Below are 27,401 nucleotides of genomic sequence, written 5' to 3'. Positions count from 1 at the left end.
GGCTGGCCTGTGGTGTGGAGTGGCAAATAACACGAAACGTTTCATGCATTACACTCTTCCCTGGCTGATTTTTAATCCTCATTAAGAAAGTTAGAACTGGGCTTCCTCTACCTTGCCCAGCCATCCCAAAGCCAGAGTATCCTTGCTGGTTGGCTATGGCAGGAGAGAGCTCTTTGAGGCTGAGCCTTTGTCTTTTGCATCCATCCCGGTCTGTTTTTGAGGCGAGGCAGGTTCTCCTCTCTCTCCTGAGGCCAGTTACCCTGTTTCACCCCCTTCCCTGCTGTGCAACCCTGGGGGACCCCCTCTGCCTCCACTTCCACCCTCAGACCCCTGGGGGCTCTGCTTCTCCCTGCCTTCTGCAGCGCACTGGCCCCTCGGAGGCAGCTGCCAGTGAGCTCGCTGTCAGCAGGAGAGCCTCATAGGCAGTGCCATTCTGCTCGAGTCTGCGGTCCTCCCCCGACTCTGCGTGGCAGCGCGCATCATCTGTCAGAGTGCCCCCTCCCCTCCCTCCGCTTCCCCACCCCCTTCCCCGGGCGCTTGCCGCCTTCCCGGTTCATGAGATGCAAAGCCCGTCAGGCGGGTGAGGAGCCAGCAGGAGCCGCATGTTACAGCCGCCCTGCTAGGGGCACCCCCCTACCCGCCGAGGTGAGGTGAGCCGCCCCTCGGCAGCCCTCTCCCATGTACCAGGAAGTGGCTGACTCGGTCACTCTGGGCTTCACCGAGCCATGCCCAGCTGGTACCGGCGCCAGCCAAACCTTCCCAGCTGCACTGCCCTTCACCAGACAGGTAAGAGAGAGCTGCTGTTCCAGCCGGGCGAGAGGGTCCCCGAACTGGCCCTCCCCAGCCGGCCATCCTGAGCCATGAGTCTTGCTGGGAAGTGCAGGACACCTCAGTGCAGAAAAGGTGCTGTCTGCCTGTCATAACCCTACCCTCCCATTTTCTAACAGAGCTCCTTAGACAGACTGGGTTAAGCCAGTCACTCTTGCCAGGAGCAAGGGTGCAGGAACATGCCCATTCTTCCTGGTCAGTGGGTGCTAAGCTGCCAATATCCTGTTTTTGTTCTTTCTCCTCCCCTGAAACCTCCTTTCTGGTCCAAGGGGACGCAGTATCTCCCCGCAGATCCCTTCGGGGGCTCTGTGATTATGGTAGATTGCTGCCTGGACCGTGACACTGTTTCTGTTCGTTTCATTCATGTCTTTGCTGTTGTGTTCGGCGGATCGCCGGCACAGCAGTCTGGCTGCCCACAGCATCTGTTCTGTTTCCAGACAGCGTGCAGGTCCCCTGTGCTGCTGGTGACTAATGCTGGTGACACATTCTGATGCAGGAGAACTCACGATCACAGTGGGTTCAAGGGAGATCAAAGTACATCGGAGGTCACTGATTTTTTTGCGTTTTCAGCTTTATTGAGATGTAGTGACAGATAACATTGTAATATGTTTAAAGTGCCCAATGGGATGATTTGATACATGTATGCATTCTGAAAGGACTCCCACCATCGAGTTAATTAACACATCTGCTGGCAGGTCACCAACTTCTAGTTTCAAATATTTTCCCACATTTTTATTATTGCATATAATGTTGGAAGAATATAATAGAGTTTTGTTCACATTCCGGATTGTTTTCTTAGACATAGTCTTAAAATGAGACTTTCTGGGATGGTCTTTTTTTTTTTTTAACTGATACAAGTGACATCTAACATCGTTTTGGTTTCAGGTTACAGTGTAATAATCTGATATATGCATGTATTATGCAAAGATCACTGCAGTTAAGTCCAGTTAACTTCCATCACCACACGTAGCTGCAATTGTTTTTTTGAGAGGGCAGGTCACCAATTTCTAAGCAGTGAGTTGAGGACACAGTAAACGTCTATAGGAGGTGTTTTCTTGGCATCAGCTTCTCAGAGCTGTCTAGGGGGGCGTGGAGGAGAGCGGCTTTTCTCTGTGCTAGAGTCATTCCATCTCAGCCTATTGTTTCACTCCACACTTAAAACCTGGCTGAAGGTCCTCATAGGTGTTTATCTTGGGATGCTTTCAAACTAATGAAATAGGAAGGAAAGCCTACCCCTTCCTGCAACTTGGGTTATTTTTGGATTATTTGTTCCCACAGTTTTGGAAAACTCCAGGTGTTTTGGGGAAGATGCAGGAGGTGCTGGAAAGTAGGGGAGTGAGATAACCGTTAACGAGAGAGTATCTACGTGCTTGGGGGAAAGTTCAAAGCTCTAACTGGCAATGTGTTATTATGCTGATGATGGCTTTTACTTTTAGTTTGGGAATGGTATCCCTGTGAGCACTCAGTCAGTCTGGCAAACTGTTTTTATTAACCATTTGCTCCTTGCTCAGTCCTTAAAATAGGTGTCCTAGTAGAAGATTGATGGGAGAGGGGTGAATGGGGATTGGAGAGTGTTGGGTGACCCCTAGTCCACCGTGGCCTGGCCGAGGTAAGCTGCTCCTGGAGACCCTGTTATTTTGGCATTAAAATTTTTTCTCACACAGTGCTTTATGCACAAAGGAATCTTAAAACTTTCTCATGTTCTTTGTCCATTTGAATTAGACTTTCGCTTGAAGCCAAGGTCTTTCTCCTATGGATCAGTGAGCTTCAACCACAAGAGTCATTTCACAAATGCCAGGGACTCCCAAGGGATTGAGTAAGAGGTAGATGGTTGGCTGCACAAGATCCATCATATTACCATTTAAAAAATCCTCCAAATGTGGGTCTCAGGGATGAGTCAGCAGCAGCAGCAGTACTGAATGTGATGCAATGTTGTATAGAGTGGAAAACGCCCTGGGGGTCCTGGGTTCGAGTCTCCCTAGGGTCATTAATTGAATTACCCTGTGCCCTTCACTCAGGGATCCTGTACAGCTTTGCTTTTATCATCTGTAAAATGGGTACAATAACAAGGGCCCAACTTACCTCCAAAAGTTTTTATGAGAATCAACTAAAAAATGATGATAGCTGCCGGTTATCAAGATGTGCTGGGCAACTTTACTAGGTATTTTCCTTACATGATGCTGTTTAATCTTTCCAACTTCCCTAAAACTTAGTCTCCAGGAGCTTAAGAAACCTGATCAGCTAAAGAAGTGAAAGCAATTTTTAGGTTTTGGCAGTGCCATACAAATATAAGTTTTGTTGTGTATCACGACTTCATGGCTTAGGATATTTATCCTGCTAATCCTTTCCTAGGCTCTCCCGTCCCATATGCTTGCTCATTTCATTTCTGTCCAAATACTTACAGCTCCAGAGCCACTAGAAACGCTCCTTGCTTTTCCTGTCTTGAAAATTAGAATACCTTTCACTGTTCAAGAAGCATCAACATTCTCACCAGAACCTTTATCAGGACCTTTATTCTCTGTTTGGAATTTCCAAAAAGCTTTTGAATCCTTTAATAAAAGGTCCTAAAAAGAAGAGGGTCTCAGAAAAGCTGAATGGCTTAAGGTAGATTCCTACCAGGGCCTTGTCTCTCAAGGAAAAGTGTCAGAATTTGCTCAGCATCTTTGTGCATCAGAGCGCACCCACACAGCCCTGGTCCCTCCTCCCGCCCCCAGTGCAGACATGCATGTGCGCCCGGCACAGGCCTGAAAGCAAAGCATTTCATTTTCCAGGGGGCTCTGTGAAGGTAGGAATAGATCCCAGCAGGAGAGCTGCCGCCGGTCTCCACACCACCATTTCGTGCCGCAGTTGGTGTGGCCAGCCTGGGTCTGATGGCTGTGGAGCTTCCTTTTTGCATAAATCTGGCTAGCTGGCTGGACTGGACCTGGCAGGGAGGACATAAAAGCCATTGGCTGAAGTCATTAAAAATGGAGGATTAGAAACAGCTGATTTTATATTCAGAGGAGGGGGAGAGTCCTGAAGCTGCTTTTTGCCCACAGCTGTAGACCCTGATGGCAAATGGTAAAACTTTTGTTACTGTCTATGAAGGGGAAGGGAGAAGGCAATGGCACCCCACTCTAGTACTCTCGCCTGGAAAATCCCATGGACGGAGGAGCCTGGTGGGCAGCAGTCCATGGGGTCGCGAAGAGTCGAACACAACTGAGTGACTTCACTTTCACTTTTCACTTTCATGCATTGGAGAAGGAAATGGCAACCCACTCCAGTGTTCTTGCCTGGAGAATCCCAGGGACGGGGGAGCCTGGTGGGCTGCTGTCTATGGGGTCGCACAGAGTCGGACATGACTGAAGCGATTTAGCAGCAGCAGCAGCATGAATGGGAAGAGATTGATACCAGCACCCTGGCACTGCGAGATAGGAGAGCCACACTCCTGTTGTTGCAGGGCCTCGTGCACTCACATCTCAGCCCCAGGGCCTTGAAAACTAGGGCCCGCTGCTTCTCCATCTCCTGCCCTGATGCCCCATCCTCTGCAGCCTCCCCTCTACCGCTGTGTGCCGTTGGGCCTCTGTCTTCTGTGACTCTGATGCTCTCAGTGTGACTTCATGTTTTGATAAGGCTGAAGAATTTACAATCCATGTTTGCTTAGATATTATTGAATTCTTGCAGTAGCTCAGGAAGTTGGCATTGCTTTAGTATTCTGATTTCAGAGAGGAGACAGCAAGGTCTTAAGCCAAGATAACTCAGCCACGAAGGGGATAAGTTGGAGTTTGAACCCTTTTTACCAGACCTGATAGCTCATGCCATTTCTGTAATTCCTTGCTGCCTCTTCCAGTCATCATCCTTGCTCCAAACAGCCTCCCTCACTCACCTGTTGTCTGGTTCAGTTAAGTTCAACAAACATTTACTGAGCATCTTCTTGGTGCCAGGCACTGGGCTGTGTGTCAGAGATGTAGAGAGGAAAAATCTTTTACCTGTGTCATCTGTATAGGTCATGAAATGGACCTATGCTGCCTGGTACATTGCTTGGAGCATCAGTTCAGTTTAGTTGCTCAGTCGTGTCTGACTCTTTGTGACCCCATGCATTGCAGCACGCCAGGCCTCCCTGTCCATCACCAACTCCCAGAGTTCACTCAAACTCATGTCCATCGAGTCGGTGATGCCATCCAGCCATCTTATCCTCTGTCGTCCCCTTCTCCTCCTGCCCCCAATCCCTCCCAGCATCAGCGTCTTTTCCAATGAGTCAACTCTTCACGTGAGGTGGCCAAAGTACTGGAGTTTCAGCTTTAGCATCATTCCTTCCAAAGAACACCCAGGGCTGATCTCCTTTAGAATGGACTGGTTGGCTCTCCTTGCAGTCCAAGGGACTCTCAAGAGTCTTCTCCAACACCGCAGCTTGGCACATAGGAGATACTTAAGGGTTAGCTGAATAAATGAATGAAAGAGTGGATACGGTTTCCTGTCCTTGGTGAATTTAAGAGACTGGGTAGGAGCTGAGGCTTGTAGGCACTTAATCATGCCAAGTGCTGAGGGAGAGAAGTATGTCCAGGAGCGTAGGACACTCACAAAACCTGGCTGTAAGGGGGAGCCTGCTTGGAGGAAGTGGTCCTGAGTGCAGCTAGAAGGGTGAGGAGGCAGAACAAATTGCAGAAACAAGGCCTAGAGACTTGGAACCATGATGTGTGCTCAAGACTGTGAGCAGTTTGGAGTTACTAGAGCATGAAGCATCAGCCACTGGGGTGGTGGGCAACTCTCAGGTAGGTGGGACCCAGCTCCTGAGGACTTTATGTGTCAGAATCTTTATTAAAGCTTGAACTTTATCCCGAGGCTTGGGCTTATAGGTTGTGAGGTGAAGGGACCATAATCATGTTTGTGATTTAAATAGGTGATTATGGCTGCAGACTGGAGTTGAATTTAAGGAGGTAGGCTGGATCACAGAGCCGGAGAACAAGAACCAGGAACTAGGAGCCAGGAGGTGAACCAGAGCGATGGTAGTAAGGAAAGAGAGGAGGCAGGTGTAAAAACTGTGAAGGAGATTTAATCAGTATGGTTTGGTAACTGCTTGACTATAGGAGATGAAAGAAAAGGTGTCATCTCTAATTGCTTCCCTATTTTTGGCTCAAGCTACTCAGTGGATGTTAGTGCCAGAAGCTGAAACCAAGGATGGCAGAGAAAGCCAAGATTTGTAGGTATTTGGGGGAAGGGTAGGGGGAAATGGGTCAGGAGAAGAAGCGGAATGATGTGCTCAGTTTTTAGATAGATCTGCATCTGTTGTGCCTGGGGAATATCTGAGAGGTATATTCAGCAACCATGGGCTATAAGAATGTTTACAATTGGGAAAAGAGCCAGAATTAGAGGAAAGTATTTGGAAATGGTCAGTCTATCTGTGTAGTTAGGAGTGCGGACAAGGATAAGATTGCCCAAGAAGCATTTAAGGAGAGGAGGTTAGCAGGAAGCCAAGGTTAGAAAGCAGGAGAATATAAATATTTATGCTTTGAGAAGGGGAGGAGCTAGCAAAGAAGACCAAGGGGAAGGGCAGTTAGGACAGTGTCAGGTCGAGGAGGTTAAGGGAGTAGGAATGCTAGAAGTGAAGGGCCACCGTGGTGGATGCAGTGAAGAGGTCCTTAAAGACTAGCGTCATTGGACTTCACAGGATGGGGGGGTGGTCCCTGTTTCAGGGCAGTGGTGGGGATGGAAGCCAATTGTGAAGGACCGAGGATGGGATAGGAAGTGGGGAAACGGGAGATGCTGTCAGACAGCTTTGCTGACAAAGGGAGGAATGCCCAAGGGGGATTTTTTAAAACGAAAGAGTACTTTTATTTATAAGTGTAATGGGGGAGAGAAAGAATAAAGATAGAGAGCTGATCAAGCAGGGAGGGTTAAGCGGGGAAGCAGGGCCTCGAGGAAGAATGTGCCCTGATAGACACTCCTGCGAGGGGTGGGTGTGCATAGACTTGCAGATGAGGAGACAGGAGAGGAGGTCGTGGTTGTTTCGTACCTGAGGGCTTGATGATCACGATGAACCAGGAGATGAGGCTGTGGACCTGTGAAGGATCACATTATAGAGCCCTCTCTTCTCTATGGACTTCCCAGGTGGCTCAGTGGTAAAGAATCTGCCTGCAATGTAGGAGCTGTGGGTTCAATCCCTGGGTCAGGAAGATCTGCTGGATGAGGAGATGGGAACTCACTCCAGTATTTTTGCCTGAAAAATGCCACGGACAGTGGAGCCTGGAGGGTTACAGGCCCTGGGGCTACGAAGAGTCGGACATGACTGAGCAATGGAGAAGGAGCATGCACGCTCTTCCTTACTCCCTGGCTTCCTGCCCTTTGACTGCCTTTGCAGAAGCCAGCTGGCCACTGGGAAGCTAATTTGTAAACAGTGAGTTCACTGTGTAAGGCTCAGGTCACAATAGGGGCAGGGAAGGGTTGGTGATGTAAGCGAACAGGTCATCCTTTGCATCCTCATCCAAGGTTGACTTGTGGCCCTGGATTCTGGATGTTTGGGCAGCTCAGAAGTGGGAGGAAAGGAAGTAAGGAGCTGGATGCTGTTCTAATAGCTCTGCGCTGAGTCCTGACTATGGCTCTAAGCAATGTGACTTTGGGCAAAGTCTTTAAAGTTTAGGTTCTGTAGGTGATATCTGAGAGTCAAACCTGCTCTAAACCTCTATGAATTTTAGCTCTTGCTCCCTAGGAGTCAAATAATAGTTGTTTTGTTTTGTTTTGTTAAGTTGATCTATCCATGGGGAAGAAAGCTTACAATGGAAAATAAACAGGAAATCAATTTCTATTCCAGTCGCATCTTTCATATTTTGATTTCCTTGCACTAACAGGTTACACACTGTATGCTCTTTTTACTAAAGCATATCTTGTCACACTAAAAAAAAAAAATTAGGCGTACTGTCAAAAATACACAAGTCAAGAAAACAGGACAACTCAGCTTTGACCCCCTTGCACTCACCACCCTGGATGATTTTTAAGCAATTTCCAGATAGCATATCATTGCAATGTTAAATATTTCCAAGTGTATTTCTAAAGAGTAAGATTGCTTAAGGAAAAAAAAAAAACCCTCAGTGTTGATATCATATTAATAATAATATCTAATCAGTGCTCCCACTTCCCCCAATTATCTCATAATATTTTTTTATGTTTTTAAATTAAAATCAGGGTCCAAGTTAAATTTCACACACTGTATTTGGTTGATGTGCTTCTTAAGTTTTTGTTTTGTTTTTTAACTGAGAATCAGACTCTCTGAGAATCCTGTAATTCCACAACAACTCCTAATTTCGTGTCATTTCTCCCAGTGTAGGTCTGCCATTTAATTTTAGGAGCTCTAGGGAACCACTGCAGTTTAGACAACAAAGCCTCCAGAGATTCATTTTAAAATTCCTTCTAGACACACTTAGAAGGAGAAGTGTAAAAATAATGAATAAAGAAAAGAGGATAGAAAGAAAGGCTGGAGGGAGTCACAAGGAGACACATGAAGGTTCAAGGCGGACAAAAGAAAAGGGCTTTCGTATCAGGGACTTGAGTAACGCCCATCCACCAAGAAGCTTGAAAATCCTTACAAATGTGTTTCATACTTTTTTTTTTTTGCTGTCACCTGGCTTAACAAGTGGCAAACATGAATCTTTGAACAATAACATTCTATTTATTTAGCGTGTTTTCCCAGAGAGCTTATCAAATAGCTGAGTGGGTATCATTGAAGTCATCCTCTATGTAAAGCAGGGAAGGGTAGGAATTCTAATTCCCATTTTACAGATGATGAAACAATTAATATAGCTAATAATAGTGGCTCACAGTCATTTGCCGTTCATCAAACATTGTGCTGAACTTGATGATGTTATCTAATCGGATCCTTTTAACAGGCTGATGACATTGGTACTAGGATCGTTATAATCTTTATTGCAAACTGATGACATGATGAAAATAACACTCAGAGAGGGAAAATAACTTGCCCGCAGTTACAGATCTGGGGAAATCAAGAAGCAGAGATGGAAATTCAGGGCTGTCAAACCCACTGTTCTTTTTTTCCAGGTCAGTCTACTCTCTACTAAGTCATCAATCTTGTTCTGCATAGACTTGCTCACTGGCAAAATTCCATTTACAGAGTAGCACAGAGCATCACCAAATATAATAACAGGGTACAGTGTGCTGGAATTTGCAAAGCATTTTCCTTCCCACAGACTGTCTCATTTCTTTCTTATAACCACCTTGAAAAATAGGGCAGGTGTGTTAATTTGTGTTTTATAGATGAGGAAATTGAAATTCAAAGCTCTTGGTTATGTTAGTTGGTAATCATGCAGCTAGTGAGGGCAGTGAGTGTCACGGAGCTAGTTTGCAGCAGAGTGAGGATCAGAGGCTCTTCTGGTTCCAGAGCCCGTGTTTCTCGGGTCCTCTTTGCAAACCTCCTGGGCCCACACCTTTAGCTGCTGACTTTTTTTCCATGCCCCCTCTGATGTTCCTTGTGCAAAGTCGAGTAGGCTTATTACAAATTAAATATCAGGAAGCTCGAACTGATGAACAGGAAGGAAATGAGGCTGCTAATGCTCAGAGGAATGGAATCGAGATGCATTTTTTTTTAGCAGAATTTTGGGCCAACTGGCCTCTTTCTGTCCTTCCCTTCCCTGTGTCCTTCCAGTCTCCATGGAAACCCCAAATCAATGTGGCATATGTTGATTCATGTTTCTACTGTTACTAGGAAGCTACGAACTGGAAATTGCTTTTAAAAGATTTGTGGAAGAGCTTTAGCATGCTGACCAGAATTCAAATCTAATATCCAAATGACTGTTTTATTAAAAGCTTTTAATGTGGTCCTATCCTAGGTGGTATGTTGATGAAATAAGCACACAGGGGGCATTTGGCAATAAACCTCCACTTCCACTATCGTGGCTTTTAAAAATATTATATTGCAGTCTTTAATTCCCTTTATCTTCAATGTAATTACATTTCTGTAGCCTGTGTGACAATGCCAGGTGTCCTTTTGCTCTTGATTAATTCCACTCTGCCCCGACCAGGCAGTTGGGAACAATAGTTTGCAGATGCCGTAGGTACCTGGACGGCTGCCCCTGGGCGTCATTAACATTAGGCTGACTTCCATCTTGACCTGGAGACTGCAGAAGTCTGGTGTGTTTCTGCCATAAGGAATCCTCGGTGATTTTTCACATTTTCTCATGAACTGAAAATCAAATGCAGCTGACATTTATTAAACACCTGCTCCATACCAGGCAATGAAAATTGATAGCAGGGGGAACAAGTCAGAGAGTCTGTCTTTGTGGAGCACACAGTCATTTGGGAGGATCCGAAAACATAAATCACAAGGATAAACTACAGGCTGTGATGCGGGCTGTCAGAGAATCGCATAGCACAGCGGCGATGTCGGGATGGGGGGATTCCTCCCGATTGAGGGAGCTCTGGAAAAGCTTCGGAAAGGCGAAGTTTAGCTTGGAGATATTGGGTTTCAGGAAGGAACTGGGAGTTAAGACACAGACCCAGAGTGGAGACATTCAGAGAGACTAGCTGAGGAATCAGGTGTGTGCTTGCATGCCTGAGTGTACAACGGGATATGAGATGGGATAAGTAAGTGAGACCAAATCATTGAAGTATCAGGCAGAACAGGGAGTTACCGTGGAGCCCATTATCCAGGTGATCTGCTTCGTTGTTGGTTGTTGCCGTTTAGTTGCTGAGTTGTGTCCGACTCTTTGCAACCCCGTGGACTGTAGCCTGCCAGCCTCCTCCGTCCATGGGATTTTCCAGGCAAGTACACTGGAGTGGGTTGCCATTTCCTCTTCCAGGGGATCTTCCCGACCCAGGGATCAAACCCGTGTCCCCTGCACTGCAGGTGGATTCTTACCACTGAGCCACCGCGGAGGATTTGCTTTATTCAGTAGGTTACTCTTGCAGTAGTGGAGTGTGCCAGAAGGCTTGTGGGGGAATGGAGGTGATGAAATAGGGACAGGAAGATCAGTTATTTAGGGGAGGTGGAAGGGCATGCATCGTGCTGGGTGCTGATAACCTCTGACATGGCAGCATCCATGGATGCGAGATGAGGAAATTCAGAAATAAATCAGAAATACAATGACAAGGTTTAGACATCAATTCAGCAACAGGAATGGAGGTAAGGAAACCCCAGATACCTGCTTTTATTACCTTAAGGGTCTGAAACAGAGTGATGTCATGCACGCACACAGGAGCCCAGCAAGAATGGAGGACTTGGAGGGGAAGGTGGTTTTTTTGGAGACAGTTTAGAGTCTGCAGGGTCTGAGAGGGGTGGGGCTGTCTAGAAGACCTCTCGAAATGCAGCATGGAGCTCAAGAGAGCTAGGACCAAAGGCCTGATTCTGGAGAGAAGCCGTGCATGGTGCTTGGGAGGATGGAGTTCCACAGAGGAGCAAGGGCAGAAAGGGACGATCATCGAGGTGCCCGGCAGCCAGAAATGCTGAGAAGCCGGAGCAGGGCTTGCAGTGACTGCTTTCCCAGGAAAAACCATGCTTCGCAACATGAGATGCTGTCCTATGCCTAGTTTTCAGCCAGCAGCTCAGGAGCTGTAAACAGAGATGAATCCAGAGTTCTACGTCCCTGGACTGGAGTCCAAGTAGCAAGGGCTTTTCTCATTAGCCCTCCAACATGCTTGCCTTTTCCTGTCTCTCTCCTTTGGGAAAGAAAACCATGCCAGGACACATATCCCCTCGGTTCAACTTAATTTCCCACCTCCAAATTCTTTATACACCTGCCTCTACAGGAAGGAAGATAAGAGTCCTCCCTTAAAAAATTATTTATTTATTTGACTGCACTGGGTTTTGGTTGGGGCATGCGGGATCTTGGGGGCTTTTCAGGTGTGCTGGTGGTAAATAATCCATCTGCCAATGCAGGAGACTCCAGAGAAGTGGGTTGGATCCCTGGGTCGGGAAGATCCCCTGGGGGCGGACAGAGGAGTCTGGTGGGCTACAGTCCATGGGGTCGCCAGGAGCTGGGCACGACTGAGCATGCACACCCACACCACTTGGGATCTTGAACCTGGGCCTGCTGCACTGGGCCACCAGGGAAATCCCTAGAGTCCTCCCTTGGGAGGGACCTGTCCTAGGTCTGTGCTGCTCAAACTGGGGTGCTGTGAGCTTACTCCCTGGTGTTTAGGAGAGTTGATAAAAAAATAAAAAGTTTGCAGTGCTTTTAATTTTCTTTTTACTCCTTCTAGAGTCATGTCTACACACCCTCAACCCTCTGCTCTTTATATTCCTTTCTTTTAAAACTTTATTAATTATGGTATCTCTCCTTAAATGTTTGGGTTGGCTTATTGACTTGCTGCAACTGTATTAATTCTCTAAAGACTAATTGAAGATTCTGATGCCTGGTGAATATGGGTCAGCTTCCACTTGAGAGTTGGGCTCCCGTACAGCACTCCCTTGCCTCCTCAGTGCCTTTAAATCCTGGATGCTGGACCGGGCAGTGTAAGACTTGGAGGAGGCCTCCAGCCCCCTGTGTTAGCACTGGTAGAGGGGTCCCACGCTAACCCTGCCTTTGTGTTCAGGCGAAAGGTGGAATAGGCTGGAGGCACTGAGTTTGGTATCAGACCCCCAGTTCTGTTGTTTATAAATGGCTTTTCTCTGTTTTCCCGTCTATAAAACAGATGATAAAGACATTGGTCTTGTAAGTTTGTATTAGTCATTCAGTCATGTCCAGCTCTTTGCGACCCCATGGGCTAAGGCCCACCAGGATCCTCTGTCCATGGAATTCTCCAGGTAAGAATACTGGAGTGGGTTGCCATTCCCTTCTCCAGGGGATCTTCTGGACCCAGGGATGGAACCCAGGACTCCTGCATTAGGCAGATTCTTTATCGTCTGAGCCACCAGAGTAGCCTATATGTTTTTGGTGAGAGTTTAATAAGATAACAAAGTGCAGTGTTTAGCACAGTGTCTGGCACATACTAGTCAGTTCAGTCACTCAGTCGTGTCTGACTCTTTGCGAAGCCACGGACTGCAGCACGCCAGGCTTCCCTGTCCATGACTAACTCCCGGAGCTTGCTCAAACTCGTGTCCATTGAGTCACTGATGGCATCCAACAATCTCATCCTTTGTCGTCCCCTCTCCTCCTGTCTTCAATCTTTCCCAGCATCAGGGTCTTTTCCAATGAATCAGTTCTTCTTATCAGGTAGCCAAAGCATTGGAGCTTCAGCTTCAGCATCAGTCCTTCCAATGAATACTCAGAACTGATTTCCTTTAGGATTGACTGGTTTGATCTCCTTGCAGTATGAAAGGAGTATGAACAGTATGAAAAGGGCACATACTAAGTGCTCATTAAACATTAGCCCTGGATGAGGAATCCAGGGGTGGATCCACCTTACAGTATAAACTTAACCTCGGGGGCTTCCCTGGTGGCTCAGAGGGTAAAGCATCTGCCTGCAATGCGGGAGACCCAGGTTTGATCCCTGGGTCGGGAAGATCCCCTGGAGAAGGAAATGGCAACCCACTCCAGTATTCTTGCCTGGAGAATCCCATGGACGGAGGAACCTGGTAGGCTACAGTCCACGGGGTTGCAAAGAGTCGGACACGACTGAGCAACTTCATTCATTTACCTTGGATTAGGGAAGTGCTTATCGCTGGGCTTTTATTCACCGATTTATCTGTGTGCCTCTTTCTGATGGTACAGTTCACCAGGAAAATGCCCAGAAGTGAACGATTCTCTTTATGCTTTAATCCGAAACCCCAGTTTGCCTCGGGGTTCAAGACAGGAATTCGGAGGGATAGAAAACGCTCATTTGCATCTCCTTTTATAACGCGAAGTTCCCTTTACCTAACAGAGGGGCACTGTGGACATTTTCAGAGAGAGACTATGAGTCACTGTGGAGGCAGCCTCAGAATTTTTATTTCATCCTATCATCAGTGTGGTTGCGGCAGAGTCATTGCACTGCAAGGGTCCAGGCTCTGCACCAATAGATCTGTCTGTAAAGACTGGGTTCTGGCGTGACGTAGTAGGAAAAGCTCTGCTCTAAAAGTCATAAGGAAGCAAGTTCTGGTCCTTGAAATGCCTCTGACGTGTGGTGTCACTTTGAAAAAGGCAGGTCACCTTTTCTACCCTCAGCTCTCTGATCTGTGTCACAGGCATGAAAATACTGTCTCTTGACTGTGGCAAGGGGTTGTTGAGTGACAACATATGACCATGCTTTCTACATTGGGAAGGGGTCAACAAAGAGAGTCTGGTATCTTTAGAATAAAAGCAGCATTTTCCATAGTGATATCTGCTGATGTCTCCAGCGAGTGCTGCCTTCTGGGTTTCAGGAATGATTTGCAGCTAAGTCTAGGCGCATTGGGAGCCAGTTCCTGGGCGGGAGCAGGAGGCGGTGCCTTAGAGACCTGCAGTGGAATGAGGAGAAAGAAGGTAAGTAAGCTTTACCCCAGGACAGCGGTTTGCAAACTTTAGCATGCATTGGAATCACCTGGAAGGCCGGCCCCATCCCCAGAGTCTCCAGTTCTGTAGGTCTGGGGGTGGGGCCTAAGACTTTACATTTCGAATACATTCCCAGGTGCTGCTGACACTGCTGGTCCAGGGACCACACTCGGAGCATTACTGTACTAGGGCAAGCAGGAAGAGAGAGTCCTACTTGTGGAACTGAACCGGGCAGTGTGAAGATCCATGTGGGTAAGGTGATTTGAAAGGAAAAAAAAAGACTGTAGAAGATAGAAAAATAGAGATAATGTGTGGATTGGGCAGAACAAAGGGAAAAGTCTCATTCCGTGACAAATGCAAGTCGGGGGAAGTTGCTAGGTGATGGATGAGAGAGAGGGGTGAATTTCCAGTGTAGGGAAACCCAGGTGAGAGGCAAGAGCATCGATTTGGAAATGTACAAGTCTGGGGAGGTGGAGAATTCTCATTAAGAAGTGAGGAGCGGTGTGGTTGGTTCTGGGGACTGGGATGGGTTACAGGGGACCAACGCCGCTGTGGGGTAAGAGGGACAGCTGAGCTGTGGCAGTGGGGGGTAATTTCAGCACTGTGCGGTGTGGCTTGGCAGTGTGGCACAATAGAAATTGGGAGAAAGGGGGTGGAATTTAGATGTGTGACCTGCCCCATAGCTTTCTTGCTCTCTGCATTTATCACATCACATCACACCCAGCAAGACAGCCCCCCTCCTCCTGGTTCATTAGGAGATTTGATTCGGCTTGGCTCTGCTGTCAGCAGCTGTCTGGGGGCAAAATCTTTATGCTTCCTGCTCCCTAAGCAGCAACCAGCCTTCAGCCAGCAGCAGGGCTCATTAGAAGACGCCCCTCGCCCCGCACCCAGACCCTTGATTTTCAGCTCACTGGTGGCGGGAAAGAGTTAATGCCTCCAGCTTCGCTGCCCCCCTGGGCAGCCTCTGGGTGCCGAGGGAGGCAACTCTGGGCTGTGGGAACTTCTCCCTGAGCTGCTGAGCCGCAGCCAGAGAAGCAGCGAAGCAGGTTATGAGGCTGAAGACGGAGGTGCGGGGGGAGTGCCAGGCGAGCTCCGCTCAGGGGCACCTCCTTCATCCTGCCAATGAGGATGGGCGTGCAGCCTGTGCCCGGGAGCTGAGCCACCGCCCGCTGGGTGTAGGCTGCTTCAGTATTTACCGAATGTGACAAGCAGAGAGAAGAGCTTTCAGCGGGGCCGCTTGCTGCCCGGCTCAAGTGGTGGGAGGTGTGCTGTGCATGCAGGCGTGTGGATATGTGTGTGTGTGTGTGTGTACGTGCGCAAGTGTGCCTCCGTGTTCATGCACACATGCCCTTCACCCGCCAAGGATTTGACTGCTAAGAGAAAGATCTACTCTTTCCCCAGAGCTCCTTACCCGCAGCCTCTCTGACCATCCCGTTGGCAAAGACCCGCAGGCCATGAGGACTGGTCAAAGACAGTGAGTATCGCTTGGGTTACTCTCTTTCCTCTCTGGGGTGCCCGTGTGGGCTGATTGCATTATCCATATTTAATTAACCTGCCTCTCCATGCATATTGATTGCTTTCTTCCCGCTGAGGCTCTTAGTTCCTCTTCCCCTCTTTATAAATCTTTGCTCTTCGCTTTTAACCTTTTTTTTTTTCTTTCCCCTTGAGTATCCTCACTTTCCAATATGTCTCAGCCTGTCTGCCCCAGAGTCACCTGTAACTTGATGCCCACTTATTAGGGCACACGGAGCATGGTACCATCATACCTTTGACCTTCCTGGGCTCTGGGTAACCCCAAACTCTTCTTCAAATCGAGGGCCAAGTAGGGTAAGAGCCCCTGGGTGCTGGGATGAATGAGAAAGGTGGGGTCAGGGTATCCTGCAAACTCTTACTTACTTGACTCTAAGCTGATAAAAGGGGCGGTGGAGGGGTTTAAAGGGCAATAGCGGCCAGTGTTGGATGCGGGGAGAGAGGCAGACGTCTAAGCAGCCCTGGGAAGCAGGCATGGATGGTGGTGGGACCGAAGAGCCACAGGGCAGGGACAGAAAGCCAGGTAATACAGCCCAGGTGACCTTGCCTGCTGTGAGTGTGGGTGGTACCTGATTCTGCTCGGCCCCAAGCTAATAAAGGCTCCTGGCCTGGGCGTCCCCCTCCTCTGGGGCTCTAACCCACAAGTCAATGAAAACGAGGCTAAGATGCCGCAAGTAATGATTCCTGGTGACCCTTATTGCTGTGAAGGACTTTGATTTCCTGACTTCTGCGCAAGCAGGTATACGCACCATTAGGGCAAAGATTGAGGAAACGTCCCTGCCAGGAACACAGCCCTAGCTCAGTCCCCTGCACACGAAGTCTAATTCTTTCCCCCCTAGTTTTAAGAAAGTAGTCTTTTAATTTGATTAATTATAGTAGTATGAAAGAAGGTTTTTTTTTTTTAAGTATTGGTGAAATGTTCCCGGTGATATCAAAATAATTTACCCTGCGCAGATCTTGCTGGAGCCGTCTCTATCTAAATTAGGTTTCTTTGAAAATGGATTCTATGTTTGGTGTCAGGGTTCCCAGGGGAACCCTTAATGGATAGGCTGCTCTCCTCACGTGTTTCTTCCTATCAGTTTCCTATCTGTGGGAACAAAGGATTTGACGCCCTGAGAGTGGGACCCCCAGGAGAGAGAGGGGATCAGTCAATCAGCCGTCTACCTGGAGACCCCCATTCCCCTGATGCGCTTCCTGCTTCAGGTCAGGGACAGGCCAGTCCCCAAAGTGTGGAAGGTCAGGCAGTCTCCATCTGGGCTGGAGAGAGTGACTTGCATATTCATTTCTTCAGCCTGAGCCTGTGATCCCTGCAAAGGAGCAAACCTGAGTGGTGAAAGTGCCTGATGAGCCTCCCTTGGAGTTCTTCCAACCTTCCTCCCGCTCACGCCCTCCCCGGGCTCCGGCACTCCCACCACCTCTGGGACAGGTCCCCTTGGAGGGAGGTGAGAAACAGTCAATCAAAGGATTCTGGAGCAAGTGCTGACCCCTCCTCCCTCACCCAGGGCTGGCTGGTCACTTGGGCCCCACTCGAATAAGACATAGGGAACAGTCATTTTGGGCTTGCTATGCCGTGCCTTCCTCCCCAAGGAGGGGCTCGCGTCCCACTTTACGTTGATGGTCAGTAGCCAGGGAAGCAGGGACTCCTGACCAAGCAGTGTGAAGCCACCCAACACCTGGTCCTCGTCCACCCTGGTTGGTCACCCTCGGTCAGGACTAGCAGATGTTCGTGGGGACGGGGGTGTGTGGGGAGGTATCTCCTTGGCAGACGGTCACCTGTGAGGACTTGCAGAGCAGTGGGAGAGGGTGGCCCCTCTTACAGCACATTCTTTGATTTTAGGTGAGGACGTGAAAGGGTAAATCCCTGAGCCCTGCAGTCTTATCTCCCGCCCTGTCGTCCCTGCACATCAGCCAGAGGGTTAACCATAAGTGGGCGCCCGTATGGCCGCTTTACTGATGCCACGCAGGTAACTGATGCTAACATGTCTTCTCATCTTTCTTTCCTCTTTTTCCACTTTCCCACCTGCCCTGCTGTCTGAGCCGGCCCCAAACCTTCTAATCCTGTGGGTGGATCACTGGCCTCCATCCCCCAGGCCTCCTGTGTGGACTGTGCTGTGTTTGCCTGAATGCTGCTTGCAGAGTTGGGGCCTTGCAAGCAGAACCTGCCTTAGCACCAAGCCCTGCCCTACGGGATGGGACTCAGAGAGTGGGACTGTGCATGAGCTTGTATTGAACCATTTAGGGGGTCTCTCTGTGTTACTGGGATAGAGAAGAAAGATGAGGGCAAGTCCTTTGTTTTTAAAGTAGCCTTAACCTTTGACTCTCGCTTCTGCTCCTGTTATTTCAGACCTAGTGAAAAGGTTAAGTCTCAGTTAGACAAGATAGAAAGTCAGAACTATTTTGCCCCAAAGGATATTTTATGGAAGATTTTTGCAAACTATTTGGGAGACTCACTGTTGTCTTGGTAACAAGCAGCACCCTTTACACTGGCCCCTGCTAAACTTTGTTAGATGGTTTGCATGGATTTGCCATTTATTGAAATCCTCTTAATTGCTCTTTTGGGGGCATTGACCTGACTATTCACTGACTGATGTTTCTGAGGCACCGAGGAATGAGCCAACTCACTCTGAGTTGGTTCTGGCCTGTGGTGCAGCCTGGGCAGGACCTGCACTTGAATTCATGGAATGTGATGATTCAAGGGCCCTTAATCAGTTGCTCCAATAGCGTGGTGCTAGGACACCCTGTGATTTGTAAGAGCAAGTGGACATGACATGCTCACTGTTGAGGGAGAGAGAATGGCTGTAGCCAGTGTTTTGAAATGCAAGGAAATCAATGGCTGCACAGTGAGCCTGGCTGAGATGAGAGCTGGGGGCACAGGACATGTAGGAGAGGAGATATTTCTGGGGCCTTGGACGTTCTGGCCTTAAAAGGCTCCTCGGAGATGGGCTGTGCACATGTTGTCTACCCCCGCCAAAGGTAATACCATCCCCTTAGAAGTTTGCTGGATGAGATTTCTGTGAACAATGACCAGGATCAGAGATGAAAAGCCATTTGAAGTAAAAGAGCTTGAATTGGATCTCACATCTCTGCCCAGGTCCAGGATTTGTGAAAATGAGGGAGGGAAACCAGAATGGAAGAAGTTCCTTTTAACAAGGAGAATAACGTCTTCTTGGACTATTTCCACGGCAAATTGTCACCAGTGTGTACGTGGCGGTCCCCTTTTATCAGTCACTTTTAAGTCCTGCTCATCCCAAACTCCTCCCTCTTGCCTTTGCCCTCCACCCTAGGAGTGGTCATAGTTAGAGGTCAGGGGTCAATGAACTTAATCTATCAGGAACCAGGGAGTAAATATTGTCAACTTCATGGGCCATACAGTCTGTCCTTAACCACCCACCTGTGCCCTTATGTTCGAAAACAGCGTCAGACCATATATAAACAAGCAAGGTGTTTCCAGTAAATAAAGTTCCAATAAAATTTTATCTACACAAACAGGTATCTCTCAGGGCTGTAATTTTCCAATCTCACTGAAAGGTCAAAGGGGGCTAATATTGAGAGTCAGAGATATTAGCTTCATTTCTCTTGGAGCTGTCAAATAACTGCAAAGCGTCTGGTCCTTAAGAAAATAAAAAATATGAGAAATTTAAGCACACATGTTAAAATTTTAAATATGTTGATTGAGATTAGCCAAAATACAAATAAGTGTATGAGGGCTTAGTTAAGTGAAATTGCTGACAGAGGGTACCCTGGTTCTTAGCTGCTGGTTGTACCTACTGCTTCTGCTTCCCCCCTACAGGCATCAGTCCTCACTGGTCTGTCACCATTTGTGTGTATCCTCAGGTTTGTGGGATGAATGGGAAAGACCTGAGGTAGAATTGACCTGCCCTGAAGGTCCCTGCTTTGTGCTCTGAGATCCTGTGACAGGCATTACTGTATCCCTCAAGCATCTCTCTGCTCTCAATGGCTATCCCGGGCTCTGCAGTCAGGAGTTATTGCTGCTGCTGCTACTTTGTCCTCCTAGAGGGAGGGCAAAATGTGGACTGTTACTTTGTCATCACTGTATTTCCTTTCCCCACAGAGAATCCTAATTTAGAAATTCTTCCAAGCTAATGACCTTCATTGACTTACCATCAACTTGCATGTCAGCTTTAAAAAGCGTTAAGCCTCTAGGGCTAGGGGACCTATTACTATTCCGGTCGTCAAGATAGGGAGTGAGTATTGCCCTTGATCCTCTTGGTGTTTCTCCTCTTGCTCATGAAATCTTCAGGGGCCACCTGGGGAAGGATGGGAGCAGGGCAGGGCTGGCTTCTGCCACAGCAGCTCCCCTTTGGGGGCTGACAATATTTTCATGACAGTTCCCCATCTTTCTGCCCCTGTGTTTGTTGCAGGAATAAAGGGATGAGGACTCGACTGGGATGCCTGTCTCACAAGTCTGACTCTTGTAGCGATTTCACAGCCATTCTTCCCGACAAACCCAACCGTGCTCTAAAGTGAGTAATAGGGCCACACTGCATCCCCAGAGTGTCAGCCGTGGGATGCTCATGCTGGGACTATACAACCCCTTCTTCTCTGGTAGATGGCTGAAGAGATGAGCCGAGTGACAGTAACTTCCAGTCTCTTGGCGGCTTCTTTTCTATCTTTGAACACGAGTGAAAGAATATTTTCCTTTTCAAAGCATAGGGCTTCAAAATTCAGAATAGGGACCCTCCTTTTTCTCCTAAGAAAGCCATATTAAGCACCACTCTTATAAGGCTGCAGTGAAGAATACTTCTTTGTTCTACTTAATTGTCAACCTGAGCTTCTCAGTTTGGAAACACTCAAATCTTCTCTTAAAAATCTGCTTAGGTTGAGATGATCTGATTTCAGTGCCTATTCTCTGTGCAGGCTCTGTCTTAAATGACGTCACAGACAGTACCTCATTTAACCCTCATGGGGCTCTGTGATGGGTGCCGTTATCCCCATTAAAGAGGCGAGGAAACAAGGCTGACAGTAACAGATGGAGTCAGGAACTCAGCCTCACTTTTTTTGTTTCCAAGTCCAGCTTCTCTTCTTTGTGATTGTGATATGTTAATTAACTAATTTATTAAGGAGAGGTATAGTTGGCTTGGTGGCTCACATGATAAAGAATCCACCTGCAATGCAAGTTTTGATCCCTAGGCCGTTAAGATCCCCTGGAGAAGGAAATGGCAACCCACTCCAGCATGCTTGCCTGAAGAATTCTGTGGACAGCATTGTGGCAGGGGGTCACAAAGAGTCAGACACGATTGAGCAACTAACACTTTAACTTTCATAGCTGGTTTACAATGACATCTGTTTTCTTTATTTTTTAAATTTTGCTTTTAATTTATTTTGGCTGCCCTGTGCAGCTTATGGGATCTTAGTTTCCCTGCCAGGGATTGAACCTGGGCTCTTGGGAATGAGAATACTGAGTCCTTACCACTGGGTTGCCAGGGAATTCCCCTACAGTGGCATCTTTAGAGGATGTACTTTCTTAGTTTTGCCTTTTAGACTGAAAGCCAACTTGTTAAACTTATGGAATCCCAAATCTGAGATTTTTCTATCAGCTATTTAAGAATGTGTACATTTCTAGCAACAGGATTACAGGAGTCCAAATGTGGTCTTCATTTGCCCTCCATTGTTTTGATTTGTTCTCATGAGCAAATCTCAGTGGTGGCTGAGGGAGAGGAGGTCATTGCAGAAAGATTCAAGACAGATATTTCTTATTTCCTAGGAGACTATCCACAGAAGAAGCTACAAGGTGGGCGGATTCCTTTGATGTGCTTCTCTCCCATAAGTGTAAGTAAAATTCAGGCTTCATCATGTCTCGACAAATCATTCGTTTTGTAAAAGATGAACCCACCATGATCCAGGTACTGTGCCTGGTGTTCCAGACAGCTCCAGCCTCCACCCTCAGAGAGCCTGAGTATAGACAAGAAAACATAATTTAAATGCTCTGGGAAGAGGGCCCTTATTTTCTGTTTTCTGAGCTGAAAATTTGGTCTCAAGAAGCCTTCATGTCTCAGCGACTTTAGCAAGAAAGAATTTGACTTAGAGAGTTGGAGTGATGGGTTCATTGGGAATGAAAGTCTAGATTCCATGGAGATCTTGCTTTATAAAATTAAATGGCCTCCCCCCAAGTCTCTGGAGAGCCTGGTGTTACTCATCAGTCAAAAGAATATTTTGTGCATTTTGTTATTGACTTGGGTTGGCAGAATTTTGAGTTTTCTTATCCCTCCTTATTTGAGGGGTTTACTACCCCAGCTGTATTATACCCTCAACTTGGCCGTAAGTTTTATTAGTACACACTTCTGGTATCTTTCCTCTTCTGTTGCCCCGTTGCCTCATCTCATAGGCCTTCTGTTTGCCACAAAGACAGAAAGAGTTGTGCATTTTGCCATGAAGGAAGGGCATTTTGATGGCAGCCAGACTTTTCAGCTCTTGCTTTGTTTCTCATCGCAAGCAAGTCCAAGTTCATTGTTCTTCACATCCTAGTGGCGTGAAAAACAGGGAAGTGGGAAAACAGAGGTAAAGGAGACGGAAGGGTCCTTTGAGGAGAAAAGAAGGTTTTACACAGGTATTCAGTGCTCCCTGTGAATTTGTCTTGTTGGTATTAGGAATCCTGACTGATCTGGGAGCAGGAGGGAAGCTTTTGGCATGGAGTGTGGAACACGATTTTGCACCGCAAAGTGAAGGGCATTGGCTGGTATATACTTGTTTTCCGGATTCTGACCCAGCTCAGCTGCTAGATTGTTGATGGCCTTGATGGGGTTGCTCAGTCTTTAGAAAATGTCTTTAAAAGTGACTTCGCTTTCATCTAGAGGAGCAGTTCCTTCTGACCATATCCTTGGTCCTAGTACTAATTAACAAATGCTTTTGAATAGTTTTTAAAGTGAAATGCAAAATTTAAGAACAAGCACATATTGTAGCGAGTAATTTTGTGAGACAAATAGTCATTTTAGTGTTCTATGGATTATAGTTAGGAAGGAAAATAAAGCAGAGGAGATACAGCAAGTATAACATATGGCTGTAACCCCAAACAGCAAACTTCTGTGGTGAATATGCCAAGGCAATGGCGTATGCGCGATAATACTTAGGATTTGACAGTAACGGTCGTTTTTTTATGGGGCAATTCTGACTTATTTTCTGGAGTCACATTAGGCGGCTAAACAAGTGTCACGATCAATTTATGCCTTCTTTTCTGGCTGGATTTGATTCAAGGTCATCTTGAAGTTTGGTTTCTATTTCAGCCTCATGACTGACTCAGTTTAAGTCCCTGAGGCTGTTTCCTCATTCTTAAATGGGGATGGAAATACCTGTGTGCCACCTGTCACCCTGGTGTGAGAATCTTCACAAGAGGTCACCTTTAGATGATTTTGGGATTCTCTATGCAAAGGTGTTTTGTGAGAATACGGTGGAATTTTTTTTAAGAATGGAATTTTAAAAGAATTTTTCTCAAATGAGAAATAAACGTGCCTTGAGAGTAAGACTGCAAATTTTGCTGCCAATGATTAATGAGAAGCCTTTACAGACAGAGTTTATGGTACTAAAGCTAGTGGATGGATGCTCAGGGTATATTTGGATTGCTTTAGTGGTGAGACTCGGAGATTGAGAGATTTAATTGTATTTGTTTGATTCAATTACTTTTAGAGCTAAAGACACTTGGTTCTGCTCCTTTCACAGATACTTTGGGTTTCCAGGAATGAAATAACAATTTTCTGAGAGGGAGATTTCACTAAGGGGTTACAAGGTGACACCAGATTGCCTCTTTGTGTAAAAAAAGAGAAAAAAACAGTACAGAAATAGGCTTTTTGAACTTTGAAGTTCTGTGGTCCTTCTTGGAATCTGATGTTCCTGTGTGTGTGTGTGTTTTTTTTTTTACTACAGAAATAAAAAGCCGACAGAGTGAATGTCTTTGAGAAGCAAGGGACTTTCATTTAGGGGCCTCTGGCAGAATTTCAAGGTTTTAAAACTTGAACACTTATTCCCCATGAATCTGTGGCGGAGTCAGAGCCCAGCCTATCTCCAAGAGTGCAACTTTCTAAAAGTCTAATTAATTTGGGTTAGTATTATGACTCAATTAGGCCTGATTAAGCTTTTCCAAAGGGATTACATGTGTAGCTGGTCTCTTAGGAGGGACAGCAGTTGATCAGAGGTGTACAGGAATTTAAACAACAAAATGTCCTAAAAAGAAAAGAGAATGACTGTATGACTGGGCTCCAGGAACATTTGTGTTGGTCTAGAACACACTGGCTGGTAATTCGCCAGGCAGCTGCCCTCCCTGCATATTCTATTTCAGAAAACTCAGATAATTGTTCTTGTTCCCATTCTCAGTCGACAGAGCATCTCTGCCATCTTGCTCTGCCTGGATGTTTTCATTCTCTCCAAAAGGTGAACCGAGTCCTCATTACGGACAAAATCTGTGCTAAGTTGCTGATGGGCAGGGTGCTGCAAGATGAACCGGACTGTCCTTCCCTGGTGGAGAATGCAGTCTTCTGAGAAAACAGACACGCCTACAGACAATAAAGATACAGGCAGTATGCTTAGACTTGGGTGGGGTTGTGGGGGGAGTTCAAGATTACACATAGGATCTTGGCATCCAGTGTTCCTCTTAAAAGCTACCTAATCTGTGTTAGAGGTCCTTACCAATCCAGAGTAGAAGGGCTGCTTTCGGTTTAGAACAGCGATCCCCAACCTTTTTGGCACCAGGGACTGGTTTCATGGAAGACAATTTTTCCATAGACTGGAGTGGACGGATGGGTGGAGGGGTTGTTTTGGGGATGATTCAAGTACAGTACATTTACTGTGCATTTTATTTCTATTGTTATTACATCAGCTCCACCTCAGATCATCAGGCATTAGATCCCAGAGGTTGGGGACCCCTAGTTTAGAGATTTGTTCCATTTAATTGGGGAGCGTGTTTCTGCTCACACTAACTGGTAGTCAGACCTCTCAATTTTGACCCAGCTCTACTGCTAAATAGCAGGATGGCCTTGATGGAATCCTTCATTCTCTTGGAAAATCTGTTTCCTCATCTCTACAGTGAAGGATCTGAACTCTAGATGGCTGGATTGAGCTCTGCCCTGTTGTTCTAGGAGGCTGTCTATAGCAACCACCAGGATTGGCAATCACTCGTCACCTACGGCAGGTGGTTTGAGTCAGCACTGCCTGCAGGGTTATATAAAAATGCTTTAGAGGTGAAATGGCTTGAGCAAGCAGATGAGAGGCGAGGGCACCTGTGTTATGAAGCCTTCTCTCCTTGGCAGGATCCCACTGGACAGGATTGCACCTCATGGGCTGAAATCTCAGGCAAAAAAGAAAACAACTTTGCTAAATCTTAAACCGTAGAATAAAAAAAGCTGGGATGCAAATACCTGAAGCAGTTTTATTTCCAATTACATTTGCTTACAAATGTAGTACAGAGCTGAAGAAGAACCCGTGGCAGTCTAGGAGATAACTATTTGCTAAGTGCTCTTTTTCTTTTTAACTAACAAATGAAAAATGAAATTGAAACTGCTGATGGCTTCATTAGATAGAGAGGGATTTCTAATGTGCGTTAATTTGGCATCTTTCTCCTGTTCAACCAGTGACAATTAGACTTGGTGCCTGTGAGTGTGCACGTAGTCTGTCCCTGGGGGTGTGTGCATGCGCCCACCTCTGCAGATGAGACCTGGGAGAATGAAGCCTCCCAGCTTGTGGGAAATCTCTGACAGGTTGCTGGAGAGTACAGAATTGTGTGTCTCCTGCTTTTCTTCCTCATGAGGTTTAGACATATGCTTATTATTTGTCAAGCTTTTAGTAGGACATTCAGTCCTTAACTCTGAATTGATTCTCTCTCCTTCCCTCTATCCCTCCCTCCTCTTTTTTTTTTGTTTTTTGTTTTTTGACATGAAAGTTGAAATTCATTCCAGTTTTAAGGTGAAGTTGGAGGCCACATTCCTTTCCCCTTCCTCTCAATTCTTTCACCTGATCCCCAACCTGGATGACAGAGCTCCCCAGCCTGGGTCTCCATTTGGCCCTTGTCTTTGTTTCATTGTTTGCAGAGCATGAAGGGTCCAGACTGACCTGTCCCCACCAGGCCTAGGGAAAGCGAGGTTCATGGAATAGTATAATTGAAAGCTCTTTTACATTTGCAGAGTTAGTATTCATCTCTGAGCAAAGGAGAGCAGTAAAGAAGCTTTTAGTTTAATGAAAAAATTAGCCCCTTTGGAATAATGATTGAGATACAGAAAAATAATGATGTGACCTGGTCACATGGCACCCAAGCAGAAAACCCCAAACAAGCAGACACTAAAATTATCAGCTCACGAAATTCCACACTTGTTCGTCCAAGTGGCCTTTAGCTCTAGAATGTACAGTTTAATAATCAGATTTCCGCTTGTCACATAGGCCTCCCCTCATTCCTCTCCAAGCCCTAAGGTTCTAGAATAGTGTTACTCAAAGTGGGATCCATGGAAGGCTGCATCAGCAGGGGATGATTCGATGGGAGCTTGTGAGAAAGGCAAATTCTTGGGTCCTGGCTCATACCTACTGAATCAGAATCTCTGCAAGTAGGGGCCCGTAATCTGTTTTTTCTCTATACACGTGTGTGCTCAGTCATGTCCAACTCTTTGCAACTTAGTGGGATTATAGCCCACTAGGATCCCCTGTCCATGGAATTCTCCAGGCAAGAATGCTGGAGTGGGTTTCCATTTCCTCCTTCAGGGGATCTTCCCAACCCAAAGATGGAACCCACGTCTCTTGCGTCTCTTGCACTGGCAGGTGGATTCTTTACCACTGTGCCATCAGGGAAGCCCATTTTTTCTCTAGCCCCCCGGTAATGTTGATGTGCATTGAAGCTTGGGCAACACTGCTCTCAAATACAAGTAGGGAAAACTATGAACCTGGGACATCTTGGTGTGGCAGGTGGTTAGTGCTTTCCAAGAGAAACACTAAAGACTGGACTTCAGTTCTCCAAGATTCTCAGGCAACACATCCATTTAATGGGGCAGCGTCCATGTGTTGCAGAGTCCTCATATATAACAGACATGGTAGAGGGTATTCACAATAAATAAATACGGCAGGTGTGCTTTCTGGATAAAGTGAGGATAAAGGTTAGAAAGAGATACTCGAACTAGAGATGGATGGAAAAGAAACTTCTCTTCCTCCTTACTACCCTCTCTGTTGTTGTTGTTAAGTCATTAAACTGTGTCTGACTCTTTTGCAACCCCATGGACTGTAGCCCGCCAAGCTCCTCTGTACACGGGATTTCCTAGGCAAGAATACTGGAGTGAGTCACCTTTTCCTTCTTCAGGGGATCTTCCCAGACATGTGGGATCGAACCCATGTCTCCTGCATTGGCAGGTGGGTTCCTTACTGCTGAGCCACCAGGGAAGCCTGCCACCCTCTCTACATTGCTATAATTTTTACTTTCACCCACCCAGGAGAATGGGTGCATTTAGCCTTTATAGAAGAAGTGCCAAGAATATATAAGGCAGCTATTAAAAGCTTACTGGAAAAGGTTTGGATGAAAGTGATCGGACACTCATTCTGTTGCTTACCAGCTGTGACTTTTGGTAAATTACGTAACCTCTATAAACCTCGCTTTCTTCATCTGTGAAAGGGGAATGCTTAGACTTACCTTGTAGAGTTATGGCGAGAATTAAATGTGATTGTGAAATGCTATGCGTGATGACTGGT

At 46.7% G+C, this 27,401-nt stretch overlaps 1 protein-coding gene across 3 annotated transcripts in view; it reads left to right on the top strand.

Moving 5' to 3' along the window:
* The first annotated feature begins 574 nt into the window (after window positions 1-574).
* Window positions 575-27,401, top strand: part of RGS8 (regulator of G protein signaling 8) — a 47,514-nt gene continuing 20,687 nt past the window's right edge. Inside the window, exons 1-6 of one of the 3 annotated variants that reach the window (XM_069544937.1) lie at window positions 575-786; window positions 14,338-14,453; window positions 15,603-15,675; window positions 17,569-17,695; window positions 20,114-20,215; window positions 21,457-21,521. In XM_069544937.1, coding sequence (XP_069401038.1) covers window positions 17,670-17,695; window positions 20,114-20,215; window positions 21,457-21,521 — 193 coding nt within the window. In that variant the 5' untranslated portion in view covers window positions 575-786; window positions 14,338-14,453; window positions 15,603-15,675; window positions 17,569-17,669. Of the gene's footprint in view, window positions 787-14,337; window positions 14,454-15,391; window positions 15,465-15,602; window positions 15,676-17,568; window positions 17,696-20,113; window positions 20,216-21,456; window positions 21,522-27,401 lie in introns of those variants that run through there. The other 2 variants (XM_069544938.1, XM_069544939.1) reach the window with 2 other exon arrangements.

The sequence above is a fragment of the Ovis canadensis genome, chromosome 12 (genome assembly GCF_042477335.2).
Source record: "Ovis canadensis isolate MfBH-ARS-UI-01 breed Bighorn chromosome 12, ARS-UI_OviCan_v2, whole genome shotgun sequence".
In the NCBI taxonomy this organism is placed as follows: Eukaryota; Metazoa; Chordata; class Mammalia; order Artiodactyla; family Bovidae; genus Ovis; species Ovis canadensis.
This window is presented reverse-complemented; position numbering and strand designations above follow the sequence as displayed.